General features: G+C 39.0%; 1 protein-coding gene and 1 long non-coding RNA gene across 3 annotated transcripts in view; one reads left to right on the forward strand and one right to left on the reverse strand.

The window, feature by feature from the left end:
• The window catches only part of ccnl1 (cyclin L1), a 15,671-nt gene extending 11,215 nt beyond the window's left edge, over nucleotides 1-4,456 (reverse strand). The window contains exons 1-3 of one of the 2 annotated variants that reach the window (XM_003218216.4): nucleotides 3,984-4,421; nucleotides 3,614-3,688; nucleotides 2,346-2,455 (exon numbers count right to left, since the gene is read on the reverse strand). In XM_003218216.4, coding sequence (XP_003218264.4) covers nucleotides 2,346-2,455; nucleotides 3,614-3,688; nucleotides 3,984-4,277 — 479 coding nt within the window. In that variant the 5' untranslated portion in view covers nucleotides 4,278-4,421. Of the gene's footprint in view, nucleotides 1-2,345; nucleotides 2,456-3,613; nucleotides 3,689-3,983 lie in introns of both variants that reach the window. The other variant, XM_008106120.3, reaches the window with a different exon arrangement.
• A 5,090-nt stretch (nucleotides 4,457-9,546) lies between these two features.
• LOC134297879 (uncharacterized) lies at nucleotides 9,547-16,776 on the forward strand. Its single transcript, XR_010004782.1, has 2 exons — nucleotides 9,547-9,863; nucleotides 11,336-16,776. It is a non-coding gene; the product is annotated as an uncharacterized LOC134297879 (long non-coding RNA).
• The last annotated feature ends 6,493 nt before the right edge of the window (nucleotides 16,777-23,269 follow it).

A 23,269-nucleotide genomic window follows, 5' to 3' on the forward strand; every position in this document is an offset into this window, starting at 1 on the left:
TCTATGGTACGTACATTTACCGATCTTGTATGCTCTGGGTTCTGTTCGGCCTGCATGTTTCTAAACAAAAACTTTGCTAGGTCTTACTTTCGGGGGAGGCTTTATATTTAGCAATTCAGCAAAACCTCTACTAGGTCTTATTTTCTGGGGATGTCTTATTTTAGGGGAAACAGGGTAAGCAGCACTCACATTTGAGCAAAGATTGAAATACCACTAATTTTTCATTGTGCGCACCTACCTGACTGCATTGTTTTAAGAAAGCAACAAAACGTAACTGAAACAATTATGTATGCACACAAAATTCCCATGAGGCTCATGATTAGAAATCACACAATGTTTAGTAAGTGGCATTAAGAACTAGTATGTTCTAATGTAACAATGTGTCTGTCTTATAGTATTAATGTTTCCAATAAACAAATACATTTGAAAAGTCAGGATAACCTAGATTTGATAGTACCACAGAGAAAAAAAAGTCATCCAATTATTATTTTTTCCACAGAGATCTAGGTTTTAGCATCCAAATGTGAATTGGGTGAACTGTTTTTAGGGTAAGGAATTCACTGTTTACACTTTATACATAGCTTGCAACAAAAGTCCTGAACATAGCATATCTATAATGTTCTTACACCTTGAGCTAATTTCAAAAAACCTGGACAGCAAAGATAAAAGCTTAAAACAAGATACAGGAGTTCTTCCAAATGGTTCACCAATGGCCAACCTGTCAGTCCCCGATTCCAGTGACCTATTCTCAGAGCACTGGCTTCTTCTTGGGGATTTTCGATTCGTCACTCACTGTTGCCATGACGACAGCTTCATCTCTATGAACCACTCCACATCACCCAGGGTTTGGTAAATGTAGCTGGTCGCTGTATAGTCGGTTGCAAGGGAAAAAAGAGCTAAAGTTAATAACATGTACAACTGATTTGTTAGTAAAATTGTAACACGCAGAAAAAAAATCTTATATCCAAATTTAAAAATGAAGCTGCATGCCAAATTTTTACAGTTTCATCGAGATGGTTTCATTGTTTTAGAATTTGTAAACAGCACAGGAAAGAAAAAGAACCACACCTAGGTAGCTATGATATCACTACCCACCATAGCAATTGTATGCTGGGATGCTAGTTTCTGAATTACTTTTTTTAAGTTAGTAAATTGTTACAACCGTTAAGGTAACTTGGCCTCATCTTGGCTAAATAATTTTTTTGCACATTGATAGCAAAACTTGACTTGAAATTAAAACAGAGGAGAAAAAAACTGTTTTTTTATTGAAAGAGTGAACTTTTATTTATTTAAAAGCCTTGAAAAGAAAACAAAATTAATACATGTATATTTTGCTAGTGAATATATTGACCACATTTTTAAAGATAACAGCTAATTTAAGCAAGTGTAGCCTTAACAAGAAGAGGCAAATCTTGACCTTATGATGATACATCAATTCACAAGATATGGAGGCAAAACAAAAGTCCATGGAAATTTGACTAACATGTCAAGATATCATTGATCAATCAAACTTTATCTTGACTACCACAAAGAGTTTCTGAAAACACCAAAAATAACAACATGTCTTATTACTGCCCTTTTTCTACACGTTATTTAATGGCCTTTCTTTCACTTCAGAGATCACTCTTCAAATTGTTTTACAACTAAATGGTAAATAGTTCTAAAACGTTTTAATATTCTACAACAATCACAAAAACACATACACAGAATTGAGACTCATCTGATTTATAGAAAATTGAGTCGAATCACAAAAGCCTTGATCCTGTCATTCTAGAGACACATGGTTTCCAGGATTCCTCTGCTTACTTTTTCGAAGATGCCATTACAACAGGCATATGCTTCAGTGTAACTCAACCATGCTGTCAGCTGCCCCAACTGAAAATACCACTAGAAACTTTAATCTGTTAAAATATCAATACTCTAAGAAGCTTAAAAAATAAAACACTATGCTATATTGAATATGGGCAACAATCTTAACAAGACACAGCAACTATTTTCAGATGAACTAACATCCAACAAAATGTACCAATAACAAGTTTTGCTACAAAAAATCAATTAATCAATTAAGTAAAACCAAACCTTCACAAGGTAAGCCAAGACCTAAGGAGTACTTTCACAATTTCAAGATTCACTCAAATTGGATTAAATACTTAATACTTCAAGATGCTAAGCTATGTACATTATAAACAAATTAAAATAGATAAAAATTGCCAGCTAAAAAGCTCTTATGATCACCCTCTCAACCTGAAGAAGTTGACCTATTCAGCCACAGCCTCGACAATAATTGGACTACATGACAGTGAGACAACCTAGAATGGTTGTGTTAAAAGAGGAGCTGATCTTACCTTTTAGCTCTTAACTGGCGCAAGTGATGGAAAACATTTATCACATCTCTTATGCGACGAGGTGCTTCTTCAATTTTGGAAGCAAGATTGATGCAGGCCATGGCAACAATCTGGAAAAAGAGGCACACTACTATGAAATATATATTTTCTAAGTTCAGGCACAACTTTCTATTACAGAATTGGACTCTATGACGTAGATTGAAAGAAACACAAAAGCAGTAACATGTTTGAGGAATGTTTCTAGGAAAAAGAAACAGACAGGGTATCCAGGATATGGAGTGTGATGATTAGCAACTCCAATATTTCATAAGCTTTCTTAGGCAAATAACAATAAATAAATCAGTAAGAATACGTAAGGCCAGCATTTAAATAGTTGTGGGGTTTGTTTGGTCTCAAAAGGTAACAAATCTACCTGAACATGTTTTACAGAAATTTAAAAAATACAAGTCCATGCAAGAGTTATGGTATAGTATAGTATGGGGGATACTTCTAGTTAAGCCTAGAAACTCCACAGCAACCAGAAACTAAAATTAATAAAACCACTTTATGGGACCAGGCCTTTTTCTGATGACCTAGAATAGACAGGCAATGTACTTCTTTTAGAAGCTATATTAAACCTGACAATGTTCTCATACGAACTTAAGAAAAAAATGGGAGTTTTTAGGAGCTTAGCACAATTGTTTTTATGAATAACCTCAGTGGCCAGAGATTTGGGAAATTTCTTAATGATATATATCATAATGTATTAATTTGTTTATATATGGGAGGAATTGTATGCAATCTGTTGTTGGACTTTTATGCTTATCTTTGCTGTTTTTGCCTTGTCTGCCACTTTGAGTCCCACCCATGAGAGAAAAGTGGGATAATTTTTTTTTCGTGTCAGGAGCAACCGGAGTCACTCCAGAAGCAACTCCGGGATAAAAATGAATAAATAAAAGTAATGATCCAGCATCTAGCAATACCCAAAGGTGCTTGTTAACTGGGAGTCAACTGTATATGTATTTAAAGGTCATGTGTTTCTTCCATGTATTTGAACTATGCTGAACCCCAGTGACTCTCAACCAGTAGGTCCCCAGCTGTTTTGGCTGACAACTCCCAAAAATTCCAGCCAGTTTACCAGCTGTTAAGATTTCTAGGAGTTGAAGGCCAAAACATCTGGGGACCCACAGGTTGAGAACCACTGCTGTACCCCAACATTGAGCTGTGTGAAAAGGGAGGTAACGAATTATTGTTAACATTAATTCAGACCCTTCCAAAGGAAATCTCACCTCGAAACTATGCTTGACGAAAGACTTGGAATAGAAAAAGCGATGAAACAGGACTTGTCCGGTCGCCATCGCCACCTGCGAAAGACAATCCCGGGGGAAAAGGGAGGAGAGGATGATCTCAGTCAGTAAGCGAGCAGAGACGCATGCGCTGAGCCCAGCCATCCCTCCCCCTCCCTTTCCGGAAGTGGCGCCGGCTCTGTCAGGCAGGCCGAGCTCGCGAGCCCGCCGCCATTTTGTCCCGCTCTGCCTTTCTCTCGCGCGCGCCGCTCATAGGCCGCGAGGAAAACCACCTGAGGCGAGCCAGGCCTCGCGGTACTTTTAGGGCAACCCAGGCGCTCTCCTCGTCCCCTCGCTCCCACCCCTGGCCTACCTGCGGCAGTCGGAGGAGGATGCCGGCGGCCTGGATGAGCTCGCAGCCCAGGATGCGCAAGTCGGTTTCGCTTTGGAGGTCTAGCCCGTCCTGCATGGAAGGCGTCGGCGAGAGGCGCTCCTCAGGGATGAGCGAGTGGTCGATGGTCAGCGAGACCTCGGAGTAGAGCCGGTCCCCGATCAGGATCCCCGCGGGGAGAAGAGAAGGAGGAGCGGCCTGAGGGGGAGGCGGCGGCGCCGAGGCGAGCGGGAGGGCCGCAGCGGCGGGAGAAGCGTGAGTCCCAGTAGAAGCCATGACGGAAGATCTCCAACGTCCGACCGCACCCGGAGCCGGCCACGCAGAGAATGACCCTGCGCGCCCGGCGCCCGATGACGCAACGCGCTGCGGAGCAGTGCAAGCCGGGAAAAAAGAGTCCTCCTCCTCGCCCTCCTTTCCCCCGCCTGCCTCGCGACGCGAATGGCACGCGTTGTACTTTTCTGCTAGTATCCCTTTGCGTGACGTCATTGGCGCCAACGGTCGGGAGGGGCGCGCGCGCTATAAATAACCGCCGCCTCGATCCTTTCTCACTTCAGGCCAGAAGGAAGGTTTTAACCAATCAGTTCAAAGCACTTCACCTCATCATAATCCAACTACTGTATTAACACCATAGTGAAAGCACAAAGCCCCAACCTCCCACACTGATGTTATTGCTATTGCCCTTTCTTTTAACAGTGGTTCTCAACATTTGGGCCCCCAGATGTTTTGGCTGTCACCTCCCAGAAATCCTAACAGCTGGTAAACTGGCTGGGATTTCTGGGAGTTGTAGGCCAAAACACCTGGGGACCCACAGGTGGAGAACCACTGTTTTAAAACATGTACAGGCAGTCCCCAAGTTACGAATAAGATAGGTTTTGTATCAGGCATGGGCAAGCCTGGGCCCTCCAGGTGTTTTGGACTACAACTCCCACAATTCCTAACAGCCTACATGGCAAAAATTCAATGCCTCACATCCATGTAAACAAAAGACTACACGTCGAAAAATGTTCACAAACGGCCATAAATTAAATCAGTAAAAACTATATAAACCATCAGCATAGTAATAAAACTTTAAGCATTAAGACATTTAAACATCGTAGTTTAAACATCACATAGTTTTCTTTAGCTGCTTGCGTATTGGTGTTATTTGTCAAATGCCTGTTTACATAACCAAGTTATGCTACAGAACAAGTGATTACCTTTATTGGCACCATCAAGACATATGACAGTTCAGTACTGGAGAGAAAATATTAGTAGACTCGCCTTATGTGTATGCTTGACATGAACACAAATGACTTCTTCGTTCTTTTCCAAAATATTCAATTATGTTATTTGCTCTAAGGAGCCATTTACAGTAGAGTCTCACTTATCCAATTGAGCACTAATCAATAATTGGTTAATAGTAATCATGCACTTGTTTGTGAGCCTTTTATTGTAGTAGAATCTCACTTATCCAACATTCGCTTATCCAACTTTCTGGATTATCCAACGCATTTTTGTAGTCAATGTTTTCAATACATCGTGATATTTTGGTGCTAAATTCGTAAATACAGTAATTACTACATAGCATTACTGCGTATTGAACTACTTTTTCTGTCAAATTTGTTGTATAACATGATGTTTGGTGTTTAATTTGTAAAATCATAACCTAATGTGATGTTTAATAGGCTTCTTCTTAATCCCTCATTATCCAAGATATTCGCTTATCCAACGTTCTGCCAGCCCGTTTATGTTGGATAAGTGAGACTCTACTGTATTTGTCTTTTTAGCAGTCCGGGTGATCTGTCGAACTCTCCCCTCCAGCATCACCTTTATGACTAAGTTGGTTTTATTTTATAATTATAATTTAGAATTCATTAGCTTTCATCACTGTCCCAGCTTTCACAACCATACATAGAAATAGGAAATACAATGGTCACATATTGGATTGTCTCCTCATAGGGACACTACTGCTAATGCCTATTAGCTGTTTGACACTTTTAATTGTGTGTTCCTGATAAGTAATCTTCATTAACAATCTGACTGCAGCTCTTTGGCCCAGCTGAAGTTTCCAAACACTCTTCAAAAGGAGATACACATACAGCACATTACGTATAATAATCCAACTGAGTTGTAATTTAAGACCTGTATCAATAATGTTAGATCAGACATGGGCAAATTTGAGCCCTCCAGGTGTTTTGGACTGCAACTCCCACAATTCCTAACAGCCTACCGGCTGTTAGGAATTGTGGGAGTTGAAGTCCAAAACACCTGGAGGGTCCAAGTTTGCCCAGGCCTGGGCTAGATCTAATGTCTCAAGCAATGGCCACAGATGGCACACAAGCTTAAACTGTGTAAATGCACTCCTAGTTACTGCTGAAACCTGAGCTTCCAGGCTCAGCATCAAACCCAAGCACACACCCAAACTGTGGAATAAGTCCGTATCAATTTCATCCAGTCCATTCGAGATGGCAAGCACTGGCTCAAGGACCGAAAATAGCTTCCTTGGCCTGCTGTGTAAAGGCGTAATAAGGCTGAGTGTCATCTGACAGCACCAAAACTATAGCATACCATAAACAGAATTGACTTGATATTAATAGTAAAATGTGGTAATTGAAAGCAAATAAAGACAAACTTGCTAAAATTGATTAACATTTTTTATTTTAAGTATTATTTGATTTTTTTTTATTTGTTTGAATCTGTTAACTGAGTCTACTGGACTAGGACTCTGTTCTTGTCTGATTAAAATATACAGTAGAGTCTCACTTATCCAACATTCGCTTATCCAACGTTCTGGATTATCCAATGCATTTTTGTAGTCAATGTTTTCAATACATTGTAATATTTTGGTGCTAAATTCGTAAATACAGTAATTACTACATAGCATTACTGCATATTGAACTACTTTTTCTGTCAAATTTGTTGTATAACATGATATTTTGGTGCTTAATTTGTAAAATCATAACCTAATTTGATGATTAATAGACTTTTCCTTGATCCCTCCTTATTATCCAACCTTTCACTTATCCAACGTTCTGCTGGCCCATTTATGTTGGATAAGTGAGACTCTACTGTAACAGTTTCCCCTTTCTGTATCTCCCACCTTTGCGACTGTAACAGCTGGTGCAGTATCTCTTTCCCCCTAACCATTGCAATATAGGGGCTCAGTCATTGCCCTGCTTCTTTTTAATAATTTAAGACTGAGAGCTAATCTCTACCCTGAAACTACAAATCTGGTTTGTTGACTTCCCTTACATACTATTCACCTTTTAAATGCACTGTGCAGTCTCACATTTTGTTGTGATCTTTTATCTATAAATAATATTTCCCATATGTCTACGGACAACACCGGCTCTTTAGCTTATAAATGGAGATGAGTACAATCTTCCAGAGTCAGACTCGACTAGACTTAATATCAAGGGGAAATGTTTACCTTTACTTCCATGTCTCCTCTCAACCTTCTCTTATGTAGACTAAATAGACCCAGTTTTTAAAGATGTTCCTAATAGGGCATGGTTTCCAGACCTTTGATCATTTTAATCACCCTCCTCTGGACACCTTCAAGCTTCTCAAAATCTCTTGAACTGTGGTGCTCAGAATTGGATACAGTATTCCAGGTGAGGTCTAACCAAAGCAGAATACAAAGGCACCATGACTTCCCTCAATCTAAACACTATACTCCTTTTGATGCAGCCCGAAATCCCATTGGCTTTTTAGCTGCTGCATCACACTGTTGGCTCATGTTCAACTTGTTCACGAAGACACCAAGATCTTTTTCACATAGAATATTGTTGAGCCAGGCATCACCCATCCTGTATCTTTGCATTTCATGTTTTCTGTCTCATTGTAGCATCTTACATTTGTCCATGTTGAAATTCATTTTGTTAGTTTTGGCCCAGCTCTCTAATCTGTTAAGGTCATTTTGAATTCTGATCCTGTTTTTTTAAAGTATTTACAGCATTCCTTTCTAAGTAATTGCAGACTGCCTCCTTAATGATTTCCTCCAAAATCTTTCCTGGTATTGAGGTCAAGCTGACTGGATAGTAATTATCTGGGTCATCCCTTCTTGAAGACAGGGACAACATTTGCCCTCCTCCAGTCTGCTGGAACTTCTCCTGTTCTCCAGGAAGTCTCAAACATTATTTCCAGAAGCACCCTTACTTGAGTTGACATAAAAATGGTAGATGTAGCAAAATTCAAAATACACATCACAATGTCACCTTCATTAGGGCGACCAAAAGGCACAAAATATCCCACACTAGGTGTCAATGCACACTTCGGCATGGGATCCAAGATGGTTTGTAACAAATTAAAACAAAGCACAGCTCAAATCTTGTTCTACAAAAGTTTGAAAAATTAAACAACTACAGTAGAGTCTCGCTTATCCAAGCCTCAGGATTATCCAAGCCATTTTTGTAGTCAATGTTTTCAATATATCGTGATATTTTGGTGCTAAATTAGTAAATACGGTATTTACAACATAACATTACTGCGTATTGAACTACTTTTTCTGTCAAATTTGTTGTATAACATGATGTTTTGGTGCTTAATTTGTAAAATCATAACCTAATTTGATGTTTAATAGGCTTTTCCTTAATCCATCCTTATTATCCAACATATTCACTTATCCAAGCTTCTGCCGGCCCATTTAGCTTGGATAAGTGAGACTCTACTGTACATTCAAAGTACGTTGCTTTTTTATTAGGCAGAAGATAGTAGAAATCATACAGAGTAACACAATTTCAGTATGAGTTCTACTTCTTTCTTTAAATGTTTCCTTCAGAGTTGTTTATTAGCCTTAAATAATGTGGTGGGGCGTTGAAAATGTCACTTTTTGAGTTTTAATATATGTAGGATGCTCCACTGTATATCATCCAACTATCTTGATTTGGGAGGGACAGTCCTGATTAATTTTCTTTTGGTCCACTTTTCAGCTACTTGCACTCCCCTAACCACTTCTTTCCAGGATTTTTTTTATTGTGTCAGAAGAGATTTGAGGAAATACTTCAAGTGGCTTCTGGTGTGAGAGAATTGGCAGTCTACAGAGATGTTGTTCATGGGACGCACAGATGTGTTACCATCCTGCTGGGAGGCTTCTCTCATGCCCCAGCAAACTAGAGCTGACAGACAAGAGCTCACCCCATCTCATGGATTCAAACTGGCAACCTTCAGGTCAGCAACCCAACCTTCAGCTCAGTAATCCAGCCAGCACAAGGGTTAAACCAGGCATGGGCAAACTTGGGCCCTCCCGCCAGGTGTTTTGGACTTCAACTCCCACAATTCCTAACAGCCGGCAGGCAGGAGGGCCCAAGTTTGCCCATGCCTGGTTTAACCCATTGTTCCAACGCAGCTCCAAGATGAGGAGGAACCATTGGTGAGCACCCTTTGAATTACAGTAGAGTCTCACTTATCCAAGCTAAACGGGTCGGCAGAACCTTGGATAAGCGAATATTTTGTATAATAAGGAGGGATTAAGGAAAAGCCTATTAAACATCAAATTAGGTTATGATTTTACAAATTAAGCAGCAAATCATCACGTTATACAACAAATTTGACAGAAAAAGCAGTTCAATACGCAGTAATGTTATGTTGTAACTAGCTGTAGCCTTAACTAGTCGTAGCCTGAATAAAAGCAACAAGAAGCCTCAGGGCCAATGTCCCATTAGATCCCAGTGGAACTTTCTCTAGTCCGCTCTCCTCTACTTCATGGTTGCTGCCGAATGAAGTGCCGGCCCTTCCTGGAGGCTGCGGAAGGATACGGAAGTGGCTGCTTTGATGACGTCAGTGAGTCGAAAAATGACTGTTATGCCGGGAATCTCCCACGTGTGAAGCCGCCTTGGGCGGAGGGTTGCGAAACGCCGAGAAGGGCGGAGGGACAAAGGGAAGGTGAGCGCTCTCGTGTCAATTGCCGGGAAGGAAAGAGCCGAACCTTTAAAGGAGACGTTTTGCTAGCGTCCGAAGCCCTGGTTTGGGTTGTTTTACTTATAATATCACGGTGCTGTGTAAACAATTTACAGTAGACTCTCAGTTAACTGGAACTCTCAAGCAACCGGCAAAGAAATCAGAGGAATAATACTTTAAATATTAAGATAAAAATCATTTTAATACAGTAAAATAAAACCAGAGTTTATAATACAGTATATTTGTCTTTACTTGCTTTTAACTACCATCTTTCAATATTATTGTCAAATCAATACAGAGTTTGTGGTATGGTATATTTATTATTTATTTATTTACAGCATTTATATTCCGCCCTTCTTACCCCGAAGGGGATTCAGGGCGGATCACATTACACATATAGGCAAAGATTCACTGCCTTTTAACATAGAACAAAGACAAGACAAACATAGGCTCCGAGCGGGCCTCGAACTCACGACCTCCTGGTCAGAGTGATTCATTGCAGCTGGTTGCAGCTGGCTTGCTCTCCAGCCATATTTGTTTGTACAGTAGAGTTTCACTTATCCAAGCCTCTGGATAATCCAAGCCATTTTTGTAGTCAATGTTTTCAATATATTGTGATTTTTTTGGTGCTAAATTTATAAATAAGTAATTACTACGTAGCATTACTGCATATTGAACTACTTTTTCTGTCAAATTTGTTGTATAACATGTTTTGGTGCTTAATTTGTAAAATCATAACCTAATGTGATGTTTAATAGGCTTCTCCTTAATCTCTCCTTATTATCCAACATATTCGCTTATCCAACGTTCTGCCGGCCCATTTATGTTGGATAAGTGAGACTCTACTGTAATTGTATTTTAACAATTTCGCTGTATTTTAACATACAGTGTTCCCTCACTACTTCGTGGTTCACTTTTCGCGGATTCGCTGTTTTGGGTTTTCCCCCCCAATAAACTCTTATATAAAGACTATTATATAAATCATAAAAAAATTACAATTTACAGCCTTAAAGAAGGGCGGAAGGAGAAGCCAAAGGGAGAGAAAAGGAGCCCAAGCAGCAACGGGTGGAGAAGGAGGCGATTTATCAACACACAATTGGTTGATAAAGACTTAAAATAGTGTATAACTACTAAAAGACTGTATAAATATTAAAATAAATATAGCGTCCCTACTTTGCGGATTTTCACTTATTGCGGGTGGTCCTGGAACCTAACCCCAGCAATAAGTGAGGGAACACTGTATATATTTTGTGGTGGCGTGTTTTTATGTATGTATTTTATGGTATTTATTTGATAGACCCCAGGCACAACCAGGGGATCACAACCAGATACAGTGAAGTCATCTTCCCTTGCACTTGGCTACTCTCCTGCTCAGTACGCATGCCCAGTATAGAATATATCTTATCATGTTAAAATAGTGGATGTGGCCCTTAATGAGACATGCCGCATTATCACAGGATGTTTACGCCCTACACCGCTGGAGAAATTATGCCGTTTAGCTGGTATTGCACCACCTGATATCTACCGGGACGTAGCAGCCAGCAATGAAAGGACCAAGGCATTGACTCTCCATCCCATCCTTTGTTTGGATATCAGCCAGCAAGCCAACACCTTAAATCAAGAAATAGCTTCTTTAGATCTACAGAGATACTCACAGGAACACCTCAGCAAGCAAGAGTCCAAAAGTGGCAGGCCAAAACCCAGAACCGAAACCGGATGAGAAACTCCCTTCTGAGCACACAGAAGATTGGGCGACTTGGAAGGTGCTGAACATACTGCGCTTTGGCACCACAAGATGCAGAGCCAACCTTAAGAAATGGGGCTCAAAGTGGAGTCCACGACATGTGAATGTGGAGAAGAGCAAACCACAGACCACTTACTACAATGCAAAGCCCTGCCATATGCACAGTGGAGGACCTTCTGACTGTAACACCAGAGGCACTTGAAGTGGCCAGTTTCTGGTCAAAGGAAATTTAGTATAATGACAAATGTTTTTTTAAACTCTGTGGTTTTTAACTGTGTTTGTGTTTTTTAACTTTGTTTGTGGTTTTTAATACATTATAACTATACCCTCAATTTGCTTCTAACACAATGCATACATTTCATGGTGATGTGTTTTCACTGTGTTGTGACCTGGCTGTAGCAGTGAGCAGAGACAGGTAACTAATAATAATAATATTAATAATTACATAATATGCAATATAGTATCAGGCCTAATTTTCATAGTAACTCTCAAACAACCAGAAACTACATTAATGAAAGGAAGGTCTTCCCTCCATGTCCATGGATTCTACATTCACTATCCATGGCTTGAAAATATTTAAAAAATAAATCGAAAAAGCAAAGTTTGATTTTGCCATTTTAAGTAAAGGATACTACTATAATAATGATAATAAGACATTTTATTTATTACCCATCTCTCCTGATGGTTCGAGGTGGAGTACAATACATTTAAAAATAAACATTAAAATACAATTAATTATATAGATAAACACATACACACACACCCATATATGAAAACATACCAAACACAGATGCAGAATTGACATAATAGGGGCAATATAATGTAAATCAAAACTTGTACACATCATTGCATATAATGTGACTTGAGCGTCCACAGATTTTGATATCTGGCCTTAGCAGATATCAAGGGTTCACTATATCAATTTAAGTTCTTATCTAAAAAAATCATTGAATAATCTAATTTGATCAGTGCTATTCATATTCCACATTTTCTTCAAGGAGCAAAAGTCTGTGTTTACTTTCCTCCTGGCAGTATCCTCACGACAAGATTGTTAGGTAGGTCAGACTAAGGCCCCTTATACACTGCCATATAATTCAGATTTTCAAATCAGATAATGCACATTATCTGTTTTGATCTGGATTATATGAGTCTGCACTGATATATAATCAGGTTCAAAGCAGATAATCTGGATTTTATATGGCAGTGTAGAAGGGCCTCAACACTGCCATATAAAATTCAGATTATCTTCTTTGAGCTGGGTTATATGGCAGTGTAGAAGGGCCTCAACACTGTTATATAAAATTCAGATTATCTTGTTTGAGCTGGGTTATATGGCAGTGTAAAACGGCCTAAGAGAGTGAAGGCCTTTAGTGGATCATAGATCTCCTTATTCAACACACTTAATCATTCTATTGTTATTGTTTGTGTGCCTTCAAGCTGTTTCCAACTTATATAAACATGAAGGTGAACCTATATCGCAGGGTTTTCTTGACAAATCCGGAAGAGGTTTGCCATTCCCTTTTTTTGAGGCTGAGAGCGTGTGACTTGCCCAGGGTCACCCAGTGGATTTCAAGGCCAAGCAGGAATTTGAAACCTGCTCTCCAGAGTTACAGTATATCCCTATTCAAGCCACTACACAACACTTGCCTTCCATTGTATATCGAAACAACACTTCTGAATATATGCAGACTGAATGAACCTAAATACTCTAAAGCAGGCATGGGAAAATGCCTGTTCATGCCTGTTCTAAAGGCACCAGGTCCTGTGTGAACTTGGAAGCAAAGCAGGGTCAACTGTGGTTAGTTACTTGACAGTTAACTCCCTCTGCTTCAAAAATGCATTTTCCCCTGCCTGCAGAAACCCATGCACACTCATTTTTTCCTTGACGCTGCAACTGGTATAATATGTTCTAGTTTCATCTCTAATTCCTTTTATGTTTGTGTACAGATAGTTTTATGTTGTGTGATGACATAGGTATGTGGTAAAGAAATACATGTTCCAATACTCAGAACTGTATGTACTGGAGACAGAGAATCCACCCCGTTGTTTACAGACTACATACTTTCCACATACATTGCTTAAGAGCTTATTCACTCAGAGTATACAAAGACATCCGTTTTCAGGCGTGTCATTTGAGATTTCAGGACAAGCCAAAATCCACACTGGAAGGGAAGAAAAGAAAAGCATTCAGGGTACAAAGGGGGAAAATGCCTAAGGTAACACAGAATCAGGTCAAACTCTTGGGAACATTTGTCTTATATCTCCTGGGGGTACATCGAACAATTAGCACTGAACCATTGCACTTAAAGTGAGGTCTGAAAGGAGTAGGGAGAAAAAAGTTGTAGTTTTACAAGGCCTTTAACCTCTGCCAAATAATGCTGACACCTCACCAAACTACAACTCACACAAATCCATACCACTGACCTGTTGCAATCAAAGTGAAGTCAAACTGCATTAATTCTACAGCCAATACACCTTTAGACTTCTTAAGTGTCAGAGTGAATCAGTCTAATGAATTTTGCATAACATTCACTTTTTAATGAAAACATGTACATATAGTATTCCCCCCATTCCAGACACAAAGGAACTTCTGTTTATACAGAAGAACAAACAAAAGTTTCCATCCAAAACTAGATTGGATTACAGAGATAACAGCTTGCTGAACAAGGACATTTCAGTTCCCTTATCTCTCCTACTCCTTTCCTCCCCTCTTATCTATGTGACCCTTAGGTTTACAGTTAATGGTGTTTCCCCCCACATCACCATAACATAAACATACTTTGCTGGTTAGTTTTAAAGGTACCCCAAGGTTCTTGTTCTTAAAAAAAACTTGAATTTGATAACATAAGATTGCTTTTTTCAGTCCAACTACAAACAAATCAGATTCTCTGTGTGAACTAGGATTATGTCCATAGTTCTATGTGATCTATAAGATGCACTTAAAGCCGAAATCAAGCCTACTACATTCTGTGATAGGCTGAATTTTTTATCAAGTCTGTATTGTTGACAGTGCAGAACTATAGATTAGTAGTTTGCCATCCCCATTTTGATAGTCAGTGATTATGCGCCATCTAGTGGCATTACTTGGGTTCACACAATACTTCTTAAAAATGCTGTTGACAATGGAAACTTTTTCCAGTGTAATTGCATATCTATGACAGCAGTGGAATCAATGCTATCATTTCATATCCAGTGCTATCTAAGGTCCACTTTAGGTCCTAATCCTAAAACTCGTAACAATCTAGAGGGGAGAAATCTGTGCTATTTGTCCCATATACTAAAGGATCCTATTTCCTGCATGTGGCATGCAGGGGTTGGGGTTGCACAGCATTCTTCAGTAAGTGAACTTGAGATACGCCATGGCACAATGGTTGAGCATATGCTTTGAATCCATAAATACTTAAGATTCAATGCTTGGCCCCTCCAGGATGGTGAACAATTGCAAAAAAAAAAATTGATTCTAAAATTAAGTTATCCATTTAATTTGGCATAAGGTAACTTTATATGTAAAGCTAATTCATCAAAAGAGATAGAACAGAGTTATTTATTGATACTGGTGCATATATATTGGGGGGCCAGGGTGAGGGAGAGAAGACAGTGTTACTGCTCCAGGTCTGAATTTCAGAACATAGAGAGCACACTACTGTGATTCTTGTCAACTTCAGAATGATTTTATAACAACTCTTATTGTTCAATAGAATGGAAGAAAGAAACCTCTTGATTCCATATTCTACAACATTAGATTGAAATTATTGAAGAGTAAAAAAAAATCAGCCTTAAATTCTGAAAAATGTACATACAGTATCAGTATTATAGGCTTAGAATTTCCAAAGAAAGGAAACATATGATCTTTAGCTTCTTGATAAAGAATATCAGTAAATGTGTTGTCGAAGGCTTTCATGGCCAGAATCACAGGGTTGTTGTGTATTTTCCAGGCTGTATGGCAATGTTTCAGAAGCATTCTCTCCTGATGTTTCATCCACATCTATGGCAGGCATCTTCAGAGGTTGTGAGCCTCAACCTCTGAGGATGCCTGCCATAGATGTGGGTGAAACATCAGGAGAGAATGCTTCTGGAACATGGCCATACAGCCCGGAAAACATACAACAACCCAATATCAGTAAACTTTAATGCAGCCCTTTGCTTGAGTTCTAAACTATCAGAGTTTGGAAAGTTTGGAAAGTTCTTAAAATATTTGTTACAGTTGCTGTTCTAGTGCCCCCCAAAGTATAGTTGCTGTTAAAGTTGCAATTTTAGGAATAATATGTACACTTTCAGTTACTTTTTTGGAGAAACCTCTGACTGCTACAAGACACTGGTCTCTGATAGAAAACATGCTTCCTTCTGATCCACTTTGCTACGAACCCAAAATCCATAAGAAAGCATGAGGCAGCAACACGAGGTCCACTTGAACCATGGGATATTTTTGCTCCTCCATTTAGTAAAACCTTACTCCCATAACTGTAAAGTAACATGAGTGGAGTGATACTGTCCCCTAAGTTACAGTCAAAATCAATATCTTCATTATTGATAAAAGGAACTACTTCTTTACAATTACCATCATTTCTTCCAAGTTCGAGCTATCTAGACTTTTCACTTCCAAACTCTTACATGAATTTCAGTTTCACAAAAAGGTTAACATTGTCAGAAATTTTGTAACATAAACATGGTGTGCTGACATTCACTTTAGTCATGTCTCTTTTGTTACAATTATTACCTTTGCTGCTTTCACTCCTGAGCACTTAGCAATTATATGCATGAGACTTTGGGACTTTCTGTTCAGTGTTTTCTTGTTAAACTAGAAACTCAGGAAATGAAACTTGAAAAACTGGGGTGCCTGGATGTATATACAATATCCCCAGGGTAGTCCTTTCAGCTCTCATTGACCCTGAAATTTTCCTTTACAGAGTAATGGAAATCATCATGATAGTGTTATGAAATTTGTGTTCTGGAAGAGGTAAAGCAGAGAATTGATTCTTTGATTAAGAAAAGCGTGCTGGTAAACTATGTATATTTGCTTGGAATCAGCACATCTTTCTTTTATTGACTGTCATTCTCTCATGCATTTCTTGAATGAAAATTAAGCCACCTTGCAAACTGCTTTATGTCTGGTAATTTGACAGTGGGACTTATAAATAAACCTTCATGAGATAAGGCTCTGAATTACTTTGTTAGGAAAGGCACAGTACTAGCTTTCCTTCTGTAGTATACAGTAGGCCCTCTACTTTCATGGGGATTTGGCCCCTATGAAGATGGAAAAATGAAGCGTGGGGAGGATGCTTTTTTTAAAAAAAAACCTGAGCAAACATCTATCGAAGAATCTCTAGGTCCTCCAATTTGTCTCGATGGCCAACTTCCACTGGAAGGTGATCATAGAACTGCACAGCAGAGAGAGTTGGTGTGCATTGAGGATAGAAGTAATATAATATCCTGCACAGGAACCTTGAAGGCATCTTGGATAGCCCTGCATTTGATAGACCTAGGTGACAAAAAAGGAATAAGAGAACGGCCTCACTCCTGGTGGTAGCAGTGACAGTTACTTAGACACTTAAAACAGTGATGTCCAACCTATGGCCCGCGGGCCGCATGCAGCCCACCAAAAATATGGAAAATATTTTAATTTAACAGTTGGAAAAAAATAGTTTACCCTTCTTACTGCTTTAAGTTTTTAAGAAACGTTTTCTTTCTGGAATGTCTCTGGCCCTCACATTCCTATACTAAAGTTTGATTGGCCCTCGGGTAACTAAAAGTTGGACCACACTGACTTAGACGATCCTTTCCTCAGCTTTCGTGCAGATCACAACATCTTCACCTCCATTCATATCTATTTTGAGCTGGCCAGTGTACCATTTTACAACCATGTTCATCTCTCACATTATATGCCATATGGAATAAATCAGACCATCGGATGGGAGGACAACAAAGAGGTCTCGCCTATCCCCACGGGAACCATGTTACCATGGCATTGCTTTAGCATCCATTTGTTCTGTAGGTCACATGGCCTGCAAAGTGATATCTGAGTTAGGCAACATGGAGTAGAGGATCTTTCACTTTTGATATTTTCTGAATATCCTCATTGTGCAGTCCATGTTCTCTCTGTGTTGGGAGAGACATCCCAACAAGCCATCTTTCGAGAGAGGCATGTGCGACCCTTAGTTGTTCCAAGAGAGTATTTGTCATTGTCCATGTCTCTGCACCATAGCATAAGGCAGGTAGCATGGCCGAGTTGAACAATTGAGCTCATAGAGAATTACTTCTGATTGAGTCCACAGCAGCTTTAATAGAATTATAAGCGGCCCATCCTGCTCTCCAGCATCTGTTCAACTCCAGCTTCAGTTCATTCCTTGATATTAACAGCCTTCTGCGTTAGAAGTATTCTTCAATATTTTTGAGCCCAGTCATCTACTGTCACTGCAGCACTATCTGCGAAGTTGTTTTGGATTACCTTCATCTTTCTCGTATTCATCTTTAATCCCAATTGACCAACTTCAGCTACAAAGCTGCTAAGCATGATGGAGGCTTCCAAGGCTATATGAATGATTAAAACTATGTCATTGGTGAAACAAAGGTGATTAAGCCTGCACTCATCAATGAGTATACCTTTGTCCAACCAATTACAGCCTTCTATTACACTTTCTAGAGTAGCAGAAAAATGGTTGAGTGAGAGGGGATCATCCTGGCATGAACGTTTTCTACAGGTATAACAATTTCTTGTTCAAAAGGCATCAGTGTTGTTGTACATCCACTATAGCATGCTTGGATGATGTCAATATACTCTGCCTGTACTCCTTGTTCCCTTAGACTGTTCCATACGCACTCTGGTTCCATGCTGTCGAATGCCTTCTTGTAGTCAACAAAAGTGAGGATGAGTGGCAGTTTCCCTGTTTGTTTCTGAAATTAGACATAAGCCCAACAGGGCAGGACTAGCCTTGGAGAGATATTTGCTATATACAGTAGAGTCTCACTTATCCAACATAAACGGGCCGGCAGAACGTTGGATAAGCGAATATCTTGGATAATAAGGAGGGATTAAGGAAAAGCCTATTAAACATTAAATTAGGTTATGATTTTACAAATTAAGCACCAAAACATCATGTTATACAACAAATTTGACAAAAAAGTAGTTCAATACATGGTAATGCTATGTAGTAATTACTGTATTTACGAATTTAATACCAAAATATCATGATGTATTGAAAGCATTGTCTACAAAAATGCGTTGGATAATCCAGAACGTTGGATAAGCGAGACTCTACTGTAGTTTGAAATAGTCATAAGTTATTTCAAGTTATTTCCTGAATGAAACATAATTCGTCTGTCATGTTCCTTTTGATCCAGCAGAAGGCAGCATTCCACTATAAGAGTTATTAGTAGAGTGTGCTGAATTTATGAAAAGATCCAAAATAATTTAGGATACTTCCTAAGGGGGTAAACAACTATATGTGTTAGGATATAAGGCTAGCTATGTATGAAACAATTGTCTTTTAAGTTAAAATCAAAATCTATATCTTCATTATTGATAATAGAGACGACAAAACCCACCTCTGTTTACAATGATTATGTGTTTTTAACTATGTTGAACCCACTTCAGGCCATAAGTGGAGGTGGGTAAGAAATAACATCATCATCATCATCATCATCATCATCATCATCATCATCATCATCATCATCATCGTCGTCATTTAACAAAATTATTCTGCTAGAAAAGTAGTAGAGTATGAGGACATATTCATGTAAGACCAATATCTAACATGACTGCAATTTAGCGCACAAATTATTTCACAATCCAAAATCCAGAAAACAGTGATATTGTCATTAGACCAACTAAGATACACAAAACGTATCAAACAAACACTGATGTTTTCATCAACCAAGATGTTAAAAATCATTTCCCAGAAAGGCAAGGATTAGTCATCTCTAACCTAGTTCCCAGTGTCACAGCGGGTTAAACCGCTGAGCTGTTGAACTAGCTGACTGAAAGATCAGTGGTTTGAATCCGGGGAGTGGGGTAAGCTCTCACTGTTAGCCCCAGCTTCTGCCAATCTAGCAGTTCAAAAGCATGCAAATGTGAGTAGATCAATAGGTACTGCTGCGGAGGGAAGGTAACGACGCTCCATGCAGTCATGCCGGCCACATGATCTTGGAGGTGTCTACGTACAATGCAGGCTCTTCAGCTTAGACATGGAGATTAGCACCACCACCCCAGAATTGGACATGACTTAATGTCAAGGGGAAAGCTTTACCTTTATTTAACCTAGCCTACAAAACTATACCTGGATATGTTACCTGAACTGAAAATCACTGACATAAGAAGAAACCCAATTACTCCATCATAATAATAGATGGATTGAATACATAGTTTTATTATTGGCCTTCTCCACCACTAATAAACATTGTGTTTAAATATAATATACATATGTATAAGTGAAAACTACCATCCCATGGGAAATAGTTGATGTGTCTTATTCTGTTCTTTTAAAAATGATTCTAAGCTCTGCAGCCCTGGAAGACATTTCTCTCTCTCCCTGTCTCTGAATGTTTAAACCTTCAAAATGGTTTGGAAGGGAGCCATCCTGGCATGTTAGCATGGCAATGTCAACATTATCTCAGTGCACTGCTATGCTGCAAGTGACAGGACATGTAAACACTTTAGCTAGAATTATTGGACTTTTCAGGAAAACTTGAAAATCAATTCAGCTAGTTCCTGCACCAAACTGGCAAACATAACAAACTGAATTACAAGATAATTTATTGGTGATCTGTGGACATTTTGCTGGTATTGCACAAGCTCTCTGAAGTGAAAGACTATTGTCCAAAACTGTGTTATGGGACTTTGTTTGGGTTGCATAATGTAGCTACCATTTACCATTTGCTGGTCTAAATCCTGAACCAATGTACACATTCTTATCACTGCCAATATTGGACTTTTATGTCTCCCGAATGGCTATAGCAGGCAAACTTAGCAATTAATTCAAGCTCTTTCATCTCCTACAAATATGTGACCCATCTTCTGCATATCATCCTAGCTGTAATCTTCTGCTTGTCTACAACATGATGAAAAACACAGCTTTTAACTGACCAGTTTAAAACACATGTTTAGGTGCATGTTTCCCAGCTGGACCGTGCAAACATTCATATAAAACCCCCGCTAAATTGTTACTGCCAAAAGAGATATTAATGGGGCATCACCTAAATGTTCTTTTTGGTTGAACAACACTTGGAATTTCCCACAGATTTTGATGTCTTAGAAAGAAAAGGGGAGGATGAGGAGAATCCTGTTTATTTGGATTTTAAGAGTCTCTTACCAATAAAACTTAATGAATTCCATTGCCTAGAATACAACACTCTGAGGAGCTGTAGAAGGTAACTGAGAAACAGAATACAAAGGTTATTTGATGACCTTTTCCTTAAACATTTCAAGGTGGTAACCTTGAGAAGTTCTGCTGAGGGTTGAATTAACAAGGGTCAAACACATTACAATACCATGGATTGTTTCTTGTGCACTAACACAAGAAAGCTTGGTATCTTCAAGACATTCTGATGCTTATTAGCTGTGTTGCTTGAACTCGCAACTCTCTTGTAATCATGGCCTAGTTAGGTTGCAAAGCCTTGGACTCAAAGTCCAAGGTTTGGCTCTAATAGCTGCACCATGAACTGTATTGCAGAAGGTATTATGCTATAGTTGAATATGCAATGCAGAGCCAGAAAAAGAAATGTTCCAAGATTTGGGAAGTAATAGTATCACTCCATTCAGCTCAAGTAAGAAGATCTCATTTGGAATATCACATTAAGTTCTGGAGGAAGATGTAGACAACTTGAAATGCATTCAGAATGACAGCTAAGAATACAGGTGTTTGAAAAAGAACTCCCTATTCACCATTTAAATTAAATGGTGAATTAAAAGGTAAAGATAAAGGTTTTCCCCTGACGTTAAGTCCAGTTGTGACCGACTCTGGGTGTTGGTGCTCATCTCCATTTCTAAGCCGAAGAACCGGCGTTGTCTGTAGACACCTCCAAGGTCACGTGGCTGGCATGACTGCATGGAGCGCCGTTACTGCTAACGAACTGCTAGGTTGGCAGGAGCTGGGGCTAATAACGGGCGCTCATTCCGCTCCCGGGATTTGAACCTGGGACCTAAATTGTGAAAAGGGGGTTCTTTTTCAAACACCCTGTATAATGAAAGGTGTAGAAGGCAATCCTGTGAATAAGTTGGAGGTCACTGAACATGCTTTGCTTTGCGGCAGAAAAAAATCAGGGGAGAAGGGGAAGAAGGGGATTGTGCTGACAATTTTCAAATATTTTTAAAGATTGAGGGGGGGGAAAAAACCCAAGGGAATGAACAGCTATTCAAGTTGTTCATGAATAATGGTGCAAGCTAATTTTGTGTGTGTGTGTGTCAGGAGCAACCGGAGTTGCTTCTCTCACTCCAGAAGCAACTCCGGTTGCTCCTGACACGAAATATATATATATATATATATATATATATATATATATATATATATATATATATTTCGTGTCAGGAGCAACCGGACATATATATATATATATATATATATATATATATATATATATATATATATATATATATATATAGAGGCAAAAGATATGATGTGGCTAATTATACTGAAGAGAATGGATCAAAGCACAAGCCCCAGGCTATAGACCCAAAAATGAAGGAAAAGGAAAGAAGTTGGTTTTAGCTCAGGGATCACAGATTTAACCACCTCTTTCTGATGAAGAAGACTGGGAACTTTGAAGGCTAGCACAATGAATTTAACTTACTCAAACCTGACCATAGTTGGACAAATTTGTGATAAATTAAGAGAATGCTCTTCTTTTCTATACTCTTTACTCTTTCCTGCCAGACAGATCAAATAAATTGTTTTAAAAGCAAACAGAACCATTTTGGGGATATAAACACAAGAAGACCTTTTGTTATACTGTACACCATACTGTTATCACTTTGGGAATGGATTTACAAGTAGCTATCTCTTACCCACAATTCCAGTATTTGGCTGGCCAAGTGATACATTAGGAATCCCAACAGATTTTGGCAATGTCTTGGGTAAATTGGTCCTGTTGACACATAAAAGACAAAGCACTAGAATAAATGGTTACTGACCTCTGTTTGTCAGTAATTAAACTTCCAACAATTGGTTGTTCAAATCTGTTGTGCAAATTTTAAACAACATTAAAGTGGGTAAAGTGGGGCAGCAAATTAGGCCTGAACTCTTCTTTTAAGCCAACATGACTAAGCTGATGCTATTTGTACTTTAGATATATCATGATACAATGTGACTCACATTAAAAGACAGTAATGTTTGGTATAGTAAAAGGCAGCAGGAAAAGTGCATTAAAAGTGGATCAGTTCAGTCAAAGAAGATGAAGCCCTGAAATGTGTAAGCCCCTCTTGGAGATTTCATTTGAATTTGATTTGATGGTAAATAATGATAAAACAATAATATTTTCATGAAACTGGAAATTTGCTTATTTTTCTGGCCCTAATATAGAGAACCACCATGCTGCAAATAATGATAGTAATTGCAATTGCATGTTTAGTCCTTCTTGCTGTGAAAGGCAAATTCAAACAATGCCATTACTCGAGCAGTTTGGTTATTCAGGGCTAATGAACATTTCTGAGACATCT

This window comes from Anolis carolinensis, chromosome 3 (assembly GCF_035594765.1).
Source record: "Anolis carolinensis isolate JA03-04 chromosome 3, rAnoCar3.1.pri, whole genome shotgun sequence".
NCBI classification, from domain to species: domain Eukaryota; kingdom Metazoa; phylum Chordata; class Lepidosauria; order Squamata; family Dactyloidae; genus Anolis; species Anolis carolinensis.